The following is a 14,353-nucleotide window of genomic DNA, read 5'->3' as shown; positions in this document are numbered from 1 at the left end:
ATTTATAGAGTTGGAAACAATTCAAATTTTAATTGCGTAAGTTGTTTGTCAGGTTCAGATTGAGGTTGAATCTGGCTTACCAAAACTGTTTACTGTAGAGTTATTCATCATGCTGTATTTATAAAGCACCCAAAGAAAGCAAAATTATGGGGAAGTATCCTCATATCCAACTGAGAAAGTTTTTCATCATTTTAAGGAGTTGTAGTTAACAAAGAAAAAAAAAAGAATATATTCACGACTTAAAATAAATTTATTTATTTTTAATGACATCTTCAGTTCAAGCATGAAATTAAATTTTACTTTACTAATAAAAGGGTAAAAGCAAAACGACACTCCACGCTACAGCCAATAAAGGTCTTTCTGGTGTTTACATTCAGGAAATTGTACAAATATCCAGGAGTTTAGTCCCTTTATTTAATGGCATGCGCAAAACTATTAACTACAGGCCATACAAAAGGTAAAAAAAAATTCATTCTTTAAAAAATCAGCAGCGACTAGGGTGAATATTACTGGTTAAGTAATTAAGAAAGTATGGATAAAACATACATTTATCAAATTCCCTAAACATTTTACGGTGCTTAAAATACATAACATTCCCAAAACATGTCACGGTGCTTATAAAACATAACATTCCCAAAGCAGGTTACGATGCTTATAAAGCATAACGTTCCCAAAATAGGTTACGGTGCTTATAAAGCATAACGTTCCCAAAATAGGTTACGGTGCTTATAAAACATAACATTCCCAAAATAGCTTACGGTGCTTATAAAACACTAATCCATCGTTGACATGCCAATATTTAATATATTCAAGTCAGTTTCCGATTATTTTCATTTTTATTTCCTTATTGTCACTAAACCAGAGCCAGCATCAACAATGGCAGCTTATTAGAGAAATATATCTTGACCTCTGTATCTTCACTTGCAATTATTCAAAGTGCACGTTGCCCACGTGCATTTTGAATAATTACATTCTAATAATGAGTTGTTAACACTGATTGAGATCTATAAAACACTTAAAACAACTCTGGGTTTTCAACCAGGAATTCGGATCGATTTCATGAAGGACAGCACTGGACTTCTTACAAAACGTATTAGCCATTTCAGGTTTCTTTTTGTGGAAAAAAGATTTTCGCAATTAAATGTGAATTAATTCAGCAGATATTCAGTTTTAAGATATTTGCTGACTGCATTTTAAATTTATAAAATCAAAGTTCCTGACTATGCTTGCCCTCCACAAATTTGTATGCTCGTGTGTATTCCTTCTTAATTTGCAGGTATGTTTACTTTAGTGATTTTGTATTAATACTGTATTTCTAATCGTGGAATCGTTCCAGTACGCTATTGTTCGTAGCATTTGTAGCCTTTGCAGCTGGCATGAATAGCTTGGCTGGATTTCTATCTCTGCCATTCAGACGTCGTCATTCTGTTATCTCTAAGGATGCCAAGATAAATTATTTTGGCAATGATCCGCAATATTCTGTGATGGTTATTGTTATCTTTAAAAGTTGTGATATGGGCCAATAACGGAATGTAATATGTATGCATAATGCATAATCTAAACAACAGGGATTCTAAGCCATTTGTATTTCCGTCTCCATTCATAACTTCTATAGATACTGCCGAACATTTGTTTGATTATGGATGCTAGGCTAATATTTCTAAAACCGAATGATCATACAATCAGTTAGCATGATCATACAATCAATTAGCATTTTATGGCAGTCTCCGTAACGAATATTTTAATATTTTAATGCCATAATTTTCCTCCATATAGAGTTGTTTTTGTTTTTTAAACTTCCTTGTGTCTCTTTTTGACTGTTATTTCTCCGTTGTATATATATATATATATATATATATATATATATATATATATATATATATATATATATATATATATATATATATATATATATATATATATATGTATATATATATATATATATATATATATATATTCCATTTATTCACAAGTCTTAGAGACAATTCCTAAGTCATACTTTCTCTACTTTGTACTTTGCTAAATTGCTAATTCTACTTTCGCGTGCAGATGTAAATTCGTTGGCCAGGTAACGCGGTGAAGTTCATCGGCCATGTCTATGTGCACATGGACAGCCATGAGACCTTCAATTCATTGGCCATGTCTATGTGCATATGGACAGCCATGGACCTTAATTCATCGGCCATGTCTATGTGCATATGGACAGCCATGAGACCTTTAATTCATCGGCCATGTCTATGTCAACATGGACAGCCATGTGACCTTTAATTCATAGGCCATGTATATGTGCATATGGACAGCCATGAGACCTTAATTCATCGGCCATGTCTATGTGCATATGGACAGCCATGAGACCTTTAATTCATCGGCCATGTCTATGTCAACATGGACAGCCATGTGACCTTTAATTCATCGGCCATGTCTATGTGCATATGGACAGCCATGAGACCTTTAATTCATCTGCTACGTCTATGTGCACATGGACAGCCATGAGAATTTTAATTCATCGGCCATGTCTATATGCACACAGAGAACCAAGAAAATGTGATGCCCGGGCTGCGTCATTTTCGTCCTCAGCAAAGACTTACCCCTTCCAAGTGCCGAGAAGTAACGCACATTGCAACATGTGTAACATAAATCAGTTTCCTCCATTATTTTAACACACTGGAAAATGTTTAAAGGTCTACTAGTGCACTCACACAATTTTTTGATTTATGTGATGAATTTAATCTTCTAGATGTGCTTTTTCAAAGGTAATATGTTAAATACATCATCATTAATGACAATAATGGATTCAAAACATCGATTTTTTTAATCGCACAATGCAGCACGCTCCTAGCCTATTTCGCGCTCGGCAATTTCCGTAAGCGTGTTTTCTCGCCAGATAACCGAGTCCGTGAACACCAGAACAAATACCAAGGATTACGGCAGGGCTAACAACACGTAGACCGAGAGAAGTTTGTACAGAAGCGAGAGCTAGTGAGGGTAAAGTATTTATACATTTTTATCTTGCCATATTATTGGTTGTCAGCCCCTACCCCTCATCACATATATAGCTAGCAAAGGAACGATCAATGGGAGAGGGCGATTTTGGAGGGTCTTTGCAAATTATAATAGCCCCACCCCTATCTCCCAAAATGAATCCCGCTTTACCATGACGAATATGTGTGTGTGAGTGTCCCTTGGATTTTGGTTTTGCCCACTCCCCCATTTTTAGTCCTCCTCTCCCCCCCCCCCCCCGAAAAAAATGAATGTGCATGCTCATGTTTATTTCACGCCTGTTAAACAATAATAATAATGACAACACCAGTTTTCTCCAAAAACCAAAATGTTGTGAATACTTGCTGTATTGATTGTGTTTAATTGTCTTGTTTGCCAGAATATACACCACTGTGTCAATGGATTCTGGTGTGGGTTAGAGTCAAACCCACAACCCATTGCTTGCGAGTGTGAATACTAATGTCCGTTCAATGTCGAGAGTATAGTATTGTTATTCACAATATGTACAGATCCATAGTTAAAAGGAATTTTTTGAAAATGCTTAAATGCTGTCGGTGTAAAGATTTTACCTTCTAAAGCTGCTCTAATTATATATATATATATATATATATATATATATATATATATATATATATATATATATATATATATATATATATATACATATATATACATATATATATATATATATATATATATATATATATATATATATATATATATATATAAAATATATATATATATATATATATATATATATATATATATATATATATATATATATATATATATATATATATATATATATATATAAGAACCAGCAGCATGGAAGATGATGCACTAGAGAGAACCGAAGACAGCACATGCTGTGACATATCCTGTGGTGCATTTTGATGTCACATTGAACTTTCCATTCAATCCCTGTTTACATGGTTTGTATAGCTTCGTAGTTGATATGGATTCCTAAGGCCTCGCAAATTGTATCAACATATGAGTCAATAATTAAGTTATGTAATTTTTTTATTGCCGAAAAAGCTACAATGTATTGGTAATATGTCAAACTTTATGATCAACCCTTAGTTGTAAAAGTAAGCAAAAAGGTTTGGTGCAGACATGCAAAGGACTTCATGTCTGTCAACCATATCTACTGCAAAGGCATGAAACACATTTTTCATACCCTTATTACAGGGACTAGATACACCATCATGCAGTATTACTGTTCATTGTCAGACTGATAGGATACTTAAGAAAAAACAAACAAGCAAACGAAACATGTAACATTATATTAACTAAGCTCAGTATGATTATATAAGCATTTGACTTGGTAGACCAAGCACTTGTGAACTTGTTATTATTTAGTAATGATACATTTTAACTGATACACATATTCATGAGAAATCCTCATCTGTGTGAAAACCACAATGATCACTATACAAATGTCTAAAATTTCACCTACTACACAGGTTGTAAAGTAAATGTCCAGCAAGTAAAGAGATGGAGCAAAGGCATTGCAAACTTTCATGTACTTGTCAGCATTCATACATGACACTCACATGCAAGAAAATGCGCTTGCTTTTTCAACGTTACTTATGCATAAGTTCATTTTTAAAATGTTAGCAAACAGGTGACGGCACATTTCAAGAAATAAAGTAATGTTAACTTTGCTCAACATATTTTTTCCATCTTTACTTCAGAGCAGTGAAGTGAATAGTAGTTATGACATGGAGAAAGATGGACTTTCTAGAGCCATAAAAAAACTGCAGTACCACAGTGTGGAGGTGGACACTATTATTACAGACAGGAATGTTTAAATACAGAACCACAGTGTGGAGGTGGACACTATTACTACAGACAGGCATGTTTAAATACAGAACCACAGTGTGGAGGTGGACACTATTACTACAGACAGGCATGTTTAAATACAGAACCGCAGTGAGGAGGTGGACACTATTATTACAGACAGGCATGTTCAGATAGAGAACCACAGTGTGGAGGTGGACACTATTGTTACAGACAGGCATGTTTAAATACAGAACCACAGTGTAGAGGTGGACACTATTATTACAGACAGGCATGTTCAGATACAGAACCACAGTGTAGAGGTGGACACTATTACTACAGACAGGGATGTTTAAATACAGAACCACAGTGTGAAGATGGACACTATTACTACAGACAGGCATGTTCAGATACAGAACCACAGTGTAGAGGTGGACACTATTACTACAGACAGGCATGTTTAAATACAGAACCACAGTGTGAAGGTGGACACTATTACTACAGACAGGCATGTTTAAATACAGAACCACAGTGTAGAGGTGGACACTATTACTACAGACAGGCATGTTTAAATACAGAACCACAGTGTGGAGGTGGACACTATTACTACAGACAGGCATGTTTAAATACAGAACCACAGTGTAGAGGTGGACACTATTACTACAGACAGGCATGTTTAAATACAGAACTAAAGTGTGGAGGTGGACACTATTATTACAGACAGGCATGTTTAAATACAGAACCACAGTGTGAAGGTGGACACTATTACTACAGACAGGCATGTTTAAATACAGAACCACAGTGTGAAGATGGACACTATTACTACAGACAGGCATGTTTAAATACAGAACCACAGTGTGGAGGTGGACACTATTATTACAGACAGGCATGTTCAGATACAGAACCACAGTGTGAAGGTGGACACTATTACTACAGACAGGCATGTTTAAATACAGAACCACAGTGTGAAGGTGGACATTATTACTACAGACAGGGATGTTTAAATAAAGAACCACAGTGTGAAGGTGGACACTATTACTACAGACAGGCATGTTTAAATACAGAACCACAGTGTGGAGGTGGACACTATTATTACAGACAGGCATGTTTAAATACAGAACCACAGTGTAGAGGTGGACACTATTACTACAGTTAGGCATGTTTAAATACAGAACCACAGTGTGAAGGTGGACACTATTACTACAGACAGGCATGTTTAAATACAGAACCACAGTGTACAGGTGGACACTATTACTACAGACAGGCATGTTTAAATACAGAACCACAGTGTGGAGGTGGACACTATTACTACAGACAGGCATGTTTAAATACAGAACCACAGTGTAGAGGTGGACACTATTACTACAGACAGGCATGTTTAAATACAAAACTAAAGTGTGGAGGTGGACACTATTATTACAGACAGGCATGTTTAAATACAGAACCACAGTGTGGAGGTGGACACTATTACTACAGACAGGCATGTTTAAATACAGAACCACAGTGTAGAGGTGGACACTATTACTACAGACAGGCATGTTTAAATACAGAACTAAAGTGTGGAGGTGGACACTATTACTACAGACAGGCATGTTCAGATACAGAACCACAGTGTGGAGGTGGACACTATTATTACAGACAGGCATGTTTAAATACAGAACCACAGTGTAGAGGTGGACACTATTATTACAGACAGGCATGTTCAGATACAGAACCACATTGTAGAGGTGGACACTATTACTACAGATAGGGATGTTTAAATACAGAACCACAGTGTGAAGATGGACACTATTACTACAGACAGGCATGTTCAGATACAGAACCACAGTGTAGAGGTGGACACTATTACTACAGACAGGCATGTTTAAATACAGAACCACAGTGTGAAGATGGACACTATTACTACAGACAGGCATTTTTAAATACAGAACCACATTGTGGAGGTGGACACTATTATTACAGACAGGCATGTTCAGATACAGAACCACAGTGTGAAGGTGGACACTATTACTACAGACAGGCATGTTTAAATACAGAACCACAGTGTGGAGGTGGACACTATTATTACAGACAGGCATGTTTAAATACAGAACCACAGTGTGAAGGTGGACACTATTACTACAGACAGGCATGTTTAAATACAGAACCACAGTGTGAAGGTGGACACTAATGTTACAGACAGGCATGCTTAAATACAGAACCACAGTGTAGAGGTGGACACTATTATTACAGACAGGCATGTTTAAATACAGAACCACAGTGTGAAGGTGGACACTATTACTACAGACAGGCATGTTTAAATACAGAACCACAGTGTGGAGGTGGACACTATTACTACAGACAGGCATGTTTAAATACAGAACCACAGTGTGAAGGTGGACACTATTACTACAGACAGGCATGTTTAAATACAGAACCACAGTGTGAAGATGGACACTATTACTACAGACAGGCATGTTTAAATACAGAACCACAGTGTGGAGGTGGACACTATTATTACAGACAGGCATGTTTAAATACAGAACCACAGTGTGGAGGTGGACACTATTATTACAGACAGGCATGTTTAAATACAGAACCACAGTGTGAAGATGGACATTATTACTACAGACAGGCATGTTTAAATACAGAACCACAGTGTGAAGGTGGACACTATTATTACAGACAGGCATGTTTAAATACAGAACCACAGTGTGGAGGTGGACACTATTACTACAGACAGGCATGTTTAAATACAGAACCACAGTGTGAAGGTGGACACTATTACTACAGACAGGCATGTTTAAATACAGAACCACAGTGTGAAGGTGGACACTATTACTACAGACAGGCATGTTTAAATACAGAACCACAGTGTGGAGGTGGACACTATTACTACAGATAGGCATGTTTAAATACAGAACCACAGTGTGAAGGTGGACACTATTGCTACAGACAGGCATGTTTAAATACAGAACCACAGTGTGAAGGTGGACACTATTACTACAGACAGGCATGTTTAAATACAGAACCACAGTGTGAAGATGGACACTATTACTACAGACAGGCATGTTTAAATACAGAACCACAGTGTAGAGGTGGACACTATTACTACAGACAGGCATGTTTAAATACAGAACTAAAGTGTGGAGGTGGACACTTATTACAGACAGGCATGTTTAAATACAGAACTAAATTGTGGAGGTGGACACTATTACTACAGACAGGCATGTTCAGATACAGAACCACAGTGTGGAGGTGGACACTATTATTACAGACAGGCATGTTCAGATACAGAAATGGATCAGAAAGAATATGAGAGCCACACACTATTTTGTGTGACATGTAGCGAAAGGTATGTACATATTGCAATTTTGACTACACTGAATGATACCATTTGATAAAACTTGTATACAAGCACATATAGTAATATAACAGTTCTATGTTTAAAGTTACATTAAAGTTAGACAGTGAACATGTCACTAGGAATACAGTCAGCCCCCCCCCCCTTAATATTTCTGACCCCTCCCTCCCCGGCCCCGTACATACACACACAGAAGGGAGAAACTAACTAAAGCAAAGCAACTTGAACTTAAAAGATTTTAATCAAAACAAAGCAAACACAGTCATTTTCTGTAGCACATATTCAAAATTATATATAGCAACAAAAATTATTATTATTATTATTATTATTATTGCTATTATTATTCATTCATTCATTCATTCATTTATTAATTCATTCATAAGACTATGATTTATATGTATGTTAAAATGAGTACTAAATAAGTCTTGTTTCCTATTCCATTAATTCTCATTGGTAAATTGTCAATGTGAATATAGGGAGTGGATGGCATTTTTAAGTTTCTTGAATTACTGGGGTAACAATTTTTTTTCAGACTATAATGAAGAATTGATGGCAGTGCTGGAGGAAGTGATCAGGAAGCAGTAGTCAGTTGATAAACAGTTATTGCCACCTATATGCAGCCATGTATCTATTATGACTGAAGATAGAATATACAGCAAATTTTTAAACTTGAAAAAAGTTATGTTATTTCATGAATCCCATTTTTCTGTTACTTATTTCATGTCTTCAGAGTCAAGGTATTCAGCATAAAATTAGATTGTACTACAACCAATTTTAGGAAGCTATATGAATCAAATGTGAACATGAACAGACAGCAATATGTTTTTAATGGCATAACATAAAATTAGATTGTACTACAACCAGTGTTAGGAAGCTATATGAATCAAATGCGAACATGAACAGACAGCAATATGTTTTTAATGGCATAACATAAAATGAGATTGTACTACAACCAGTGTTAGGAAGCTATATGAATTAAATGTGAACATGAACAGACAGCAATATGTTTTTAATGGCATAACATAAAATGAAATTGTACTACAACCAGTGTTAAGAAGCTATATGAATCAAATGCAAACATGAACAGACAGCAATATGTTTTTAATGTCATAGTATAGAATCTGTTCAAGAAATGAAACTATAGAGGATTAAAGAATTTTTCATGAGAATTTCCAAGATAATGAACCAATGATTTTATCAGGATCTATTATCAAAATGAAAAGTTTGAGTAAAAATTCCACACTCGAGTAAAGTGACAGTACTGAGACATTTTGTCCATAAATGAGGGACTTTATAAAAAGGAATTTTAAGCATAATTTTCACACGTTTAAAAAAGCAATCACTTATCCCAAGATTGACCCTGATAGTGGCACCATAACTACTGTAAGAATATTTTGCCTTCAAGTGTTCATGTACTTGGACAGGATTTCCTTGCAATTTCCATATTGCTGTATGTAGCTACAGTATGCTGCTTAGAGTCTATGATTACTTTTTCTTTTTAATAAAATTCTTCACTTTCACTGCTTGTGGAGGGTGGTAAACAATCACATCCAAAATACATTCGGGGTCTGCATTTCGCAGTCTGAGTCTTAAGTGTTTAACTTTTAACACCACTAGTTACTGATGAACCACGCCCACATGAAAATCTGCTCTGAAGACATCCAAGTTTCGCCCAAATTCGTCCCCTTCTCTTTTTATTATGAAATTTAAATAAAATTAACGAAAGAATACTAATAATAATTGCCACAATGATGATAGTAATTACCAGAATGATGATAGTAATTACCAGAATGAACACCCCAAGCGCTGCTCAGCCTCATTATGCTTTATGTTCTCTTTAGAGTCCTCGTCCACGTTCTAGTCTCGTTCGGGCTTAAATTGATACTGTCAAATCTCAGTTAGCAGAATCTTAAGATGCATTACGTTCGCCATCTTCTAGGAGTTCACCTTCCTCACACGACGAAAATGAGCATGACAAATTTGCATTAAATTCGCTAGAATCATCATTAGATTCAGCCATCACCACACACTCTAAACTTGAGGGACTTCCCGACAGTACGCCACTTCCGGAAATCCTATTATCACCGGAATAATACAAATATTTCCGGAGCGTTTCCCGTAAAACATCAATAAATGCACACATTATCTTCATGTACTTCACCGTGAGTTAAAATATTCATTTTTAATGCACATTTGTGAGTTACTTAGCTTGAAATGAACATTCTGATATATAGTGTGTATTACACTGTAGTAGACCTTTAAGTCTAGACGAGCGGTCCTTTTCGTTGCCATGTTATCCAAACAAACTAGTTAGGGCTGATCGTTGTCATGTTATCCAAACAAACTAGTTAGGGCTGATCGTTGTCATGTTATCCAAACAAACTAGTTAGGGCTGATCATTGTCATGTTATCCAAACAAACTAGTTACGGCTGATCGTTGTCATGTTATCCAAACAACTAGTTAGGGCTGATCGTTGTCATGTTATCCAAACAAACTAGTTAGGGCTGATCGTTGTCATGTTATCCAAACAAACTAGTTACGGCTGATCGTTGTCATGTTATCCAAACAAACTAGTTACGGCTGATCGTTGTCATTCTTTTTCAGTAATAAGCCTAAGATTTCGGCATTTTTTTTCTTCTTCATATAAACCTTTAGTCTACATGTTTACTCTTTTGGGTATCATGTCAATTGCCGTTATTGCAATTAGCATTTATTACCGCACCCTTTTGTTCAGCAAATACAGGTTTATTGAAATACGACGTGGAAGAGATTATTACGTAAACAAGTCAGTTGTTCGTTACAGGTTGACGTTTTAATACTTTGCTCAATTGTTTACCTACTTGTAGATAGGAGACTATAGGCAAAGAGGGCAAGTAATTATATCATGGTCAGTCGTCATGCTAATTTCTTCTCACAGGTTTCGCCATGGAAATGGAAAAGAATCAAAGAATATAACTGTCACATTACTGTTATTATTATTATTATTATTATTGTTACTCTGTAGTTTTTGTTGTTCTTGTCTATTATTATCATTCTTCTTCTTATTATTATTATTATTAGCAGTAGTAGTAATAGTAGTAGTAGTAGTGTTGTTGTTGTTGTTGTTGTCTATTATTATTATTGTTATTGTTATTATTATTATTTTTGTTGTTGTTGTTGTTGGTAGGGATCGACATTTGATGGAGTGAGTTCTCCTGTAGTAAATGTGTTAATTCAAGAGCAACCAGTCTGATTCTGTGAATGGGATCAAGGATTTTTATAGTTCCGTATGTAACATCAAGAAGTTGCATAATAATTATCACAATATAGAGTCTGGTACTCATTTGCTTCTTGTTGCAGCTATCTAGCGTCCAGCTTGAGAGGTGCAGCAATTCACAGGTTAAGTGCTGGACTCCTACGCTAGAGTACCAATTTCGATTCTAGACCAGGCAGGATAGGTTGCTGTAATGTGTCTTTAGACAACGCACTTAATTCTTAGTGCATAACACAGTATTAACCAAAGCAAGTAACTTAGACACCTTTAAGAGCCCGTAGTCTGAATGAACCATAAATGCCGCTGAGTTGGTCTGATGCACATCAATCATTATTGGATGGCGCGTTAGCTGATTTGATTGCGTGATGACCCCCTATGCAGGAGTAGTGGGTTCTCTTCCCAGGCCGGGTTGTTTGAAGTGTCGTATCTGTCGAAAGACAGACCATGTGGATTTTGGATAAGTGAAGAGCCTAAGACCATTTATGAATATGATGTATATATGTGCAATCTATATATGTATATATAGAAATTATTTCCTACTCTAGCATTTGTAATTCTGACACTACTAGCTAAACAGTCAAATATCGATGTAGTCGTTTATTTTTAATCAATAAAGACCGACTAGTCATGAGTTAAATACGACTGTTTCAGTGACTGCGAATTCAAAGTGAGTATTGAGATGTTTTTCTACATGTTGACTTGTTAACTATACACACCAGCTGACTGCTCCGATGGCCTAACTGGCTAGAGCGTCCACATTGGATGCGGGAGGTCGTGGGTTCGAACCCCAGCCGAATCATACCAAAGACTTATAAAAATGGTACAATCAGCTCCCTCGCTTGGCGCTCAGCATTAATACGTTGGCGTTGGGACTGGTCGGCCCGGTATCAGGATAATGTGACTGGGTGGTGACATGATGCTACATGTCTGTGGCATGATGTCCCACTGCCAGACATCACTAAAAACTGCCACACTGTAGACAGTTTCGTGATGTGTCATAAAGACTGAAAAATTGTTAAAGCTAACAATCTAAATCACAATACACATGCACACTAGCTTGTGCTTTTCGACGCTTTGCCTAGTTAACTATACACATTAATTTGTGCATGCAACACACATGTATTATTGTATTAAGTTAGCATTGCATATAACATTGTTGTCATTTGGACAGATGTGTAATTGTCGGGTTCATTGTTTTACCTTTCTTGCACTTAAATTAGTTTCGCTACGTAGACTTTCAAAATATTTACCAGCCTAAAACGCATAAATAGCTTTTCAGATGAATTCATAATAGCAAAATATTGTAAACTGACGAGTATTTTAGAAAGCATGAAGTAAACCTTTTGGGAGTTATTTACCGATGTGAGTTTCCGTCAGAAGCCTACGTTAAGAGACTGCCAGATGTTTATTATTGCAACCTAAAGCTCTGCTGTCTGCAAAAAATCGTCACATCTTTTGTTTTTCCTTTGTAGGCACAGACCTTTGCAATGGATGCACACATATATGTATATGTTTGCTAGAAAGAAGCCACATTTATAGGGATCGTACGGTTAACTTTTGTATAAACATTAACAGAATCCCAAGGAATGGTCGGAGCTCGAGCTCTCTCTGATCGCGTTAATTTAAAAGGAAATATATGAAAGCAAAAAGTATGATAAAAAAATACTTTTACTCTGTCGTGGGTCATATCTCTAGCCATAATCTAGTTTATTATCAGTGTGTTTCAGAAGGTACACAAGGATTTCATTCGACTTGAATCCTTTCCTCATTTTTCCTAACATATGCCAGATGAAGTTGTTTCTGCTACCTTATTTTGGACAAATGTTGACCAATTAACCTTTAACATTTTTTTTTTTTATTACAGCCTTTGTGTGGGATCTGTGAATGTTTTCTTCTAAAGGGAAACATAAATGTTTGAAAACTTGCACTGGTTGTACTATGTCATGCCGTAAGAGACAATATATTTACGTTGATAATTTAATCAGAAAATATAATATTTTCAGCTATATCTGAAGCACAAAGAAACTACATGTCTAATTTTATGCTCATTTGTTCTTCAAATCGTATTTTTGCCACTGGAATATACAATGTCCAATGCAACGATAATTTTCAATTAGTCCCTCATCGAGAGTTTTCATTAAGCATGACTACTGGATCTTGGTTACTTCGTTGGCCACAATATGTTGCGAAACACCACCATTACAACCACAAGAAATAATAATAATAATAATAATAATCTGTATTTAACGAGGATAACACATTTGGTAATGAAAGACCCATTTAGCATGTGGTCTGAATGTTTTTTTTAGCGGTTATGTTAAACAAAATTGAAAGTCACTTACACAATCAGGTATGCTTGCACGCCTATTGACACATATTTAAAGCAAATTAATATATGTGTAACTATACTGGTCAACAGATACATTTATGGACAATGTACTATACAGAGGTAGACCTATTTCAGCATGTCTGAAGCCGTACATGCATTTAATAAAACATATTATTTCTGGATTTCTGGACACATTGGTAAATTCTCAGTTGGGAGGTTTTGATAAATCATACCAGCTGGTCAAGAAAGAACTTATATAGTGAGTTTTCAAACGACTTAAGAAGATTTGATTTACGTATCCTCAGGGGTAAGGGATTCCAGATGGTAAGCGCTGATACAGTAAAAGAGTTTTTGAAAAGGTTAGATTCCGACCATGGAATCTGGAGTTCGTTGTTAGCTGTTGAGCGGAGATTACGCTCTGTATTTGACGATCTACCTTAAGTTAGGTTAGAGGTATAACGTAGAGAAAGATCCTTTAAATGATTATAAATCATGATAAATTAAGAATACTTTTTGTATAGGTATATCACGTAGATGTGAAGAAATGAAAAACATTCGAAGGACTCGTAATATGAAGTTTCAGACTTAATTTCGCTGCCCTTTTCTGGAGTTTGTCAATTTTGGATAGATTCTAATTGGATGTGTTTC

At 35.9% G+C, this 14,353-nt stretch overlaps 1 protein-coding gene across 1 annotated transcript; it reads left to right on the top strand.

Annotated features, from left to right (window-relative positions):
- Nucleotides 1-422: 422 nt before the first annotated feature.
- LOC149787386 (uncharacterized) lies at nt 423-11,015 on the top strand. The gene is made up of 3 exons (XM_089976096.1): nt 423-457; nt 6,958-8,113; nt 8,655-11,015. Exons 1-2 carry the CDS (start codon nt 423-425, stop codon nt 7,661-7,663), a joined length of 741 nt encoding a protein of 246 aa, XP_089832222.1. The 3' UTR covers nt 7,664-8,113; nt 8,655-11,015.
- The last annotated feature ends 3,338 nt before the right edge of the window (nt 11,016-14,353 follow it).

The sequence above is a fragment of the Sinohyriopsis cumingii genome, chromosome 12 (assembly GCF_028554795.1).
Source record: "Sinohyriopsis cumingii isolate HCF-2022 chromosome 12, ASM2855479v2, whole genome shotgun sequence".
Taxonomy (NCBI): domain Eukaryota; kingdom Metazoa; phylum Mollusca; class Bivalvia; order Unionida; family Unionidae; genus Sinohyriopsis; species Sinohyriopsis cumingii.
The sequence above is the reverse complement of the archived record's forward strand: the minus strand, read 5'-3'. Positions and strand labels throughout refer to the sequence as shown.

Coding starts and splice junctions, on each gene's coding strand:
- LOC149787386 (XM_089976096.1), top strand. CDS start 423: ATGCGCAAAACTATTAACTACAGGCCATACAAAAG. Junction 458..6,957: donor AACTACAGGCCATACAAAAG/GTAAAAAAAAAT, acceptor CTAATGTTACAG/ACAGGCATGCTTAAATACAG.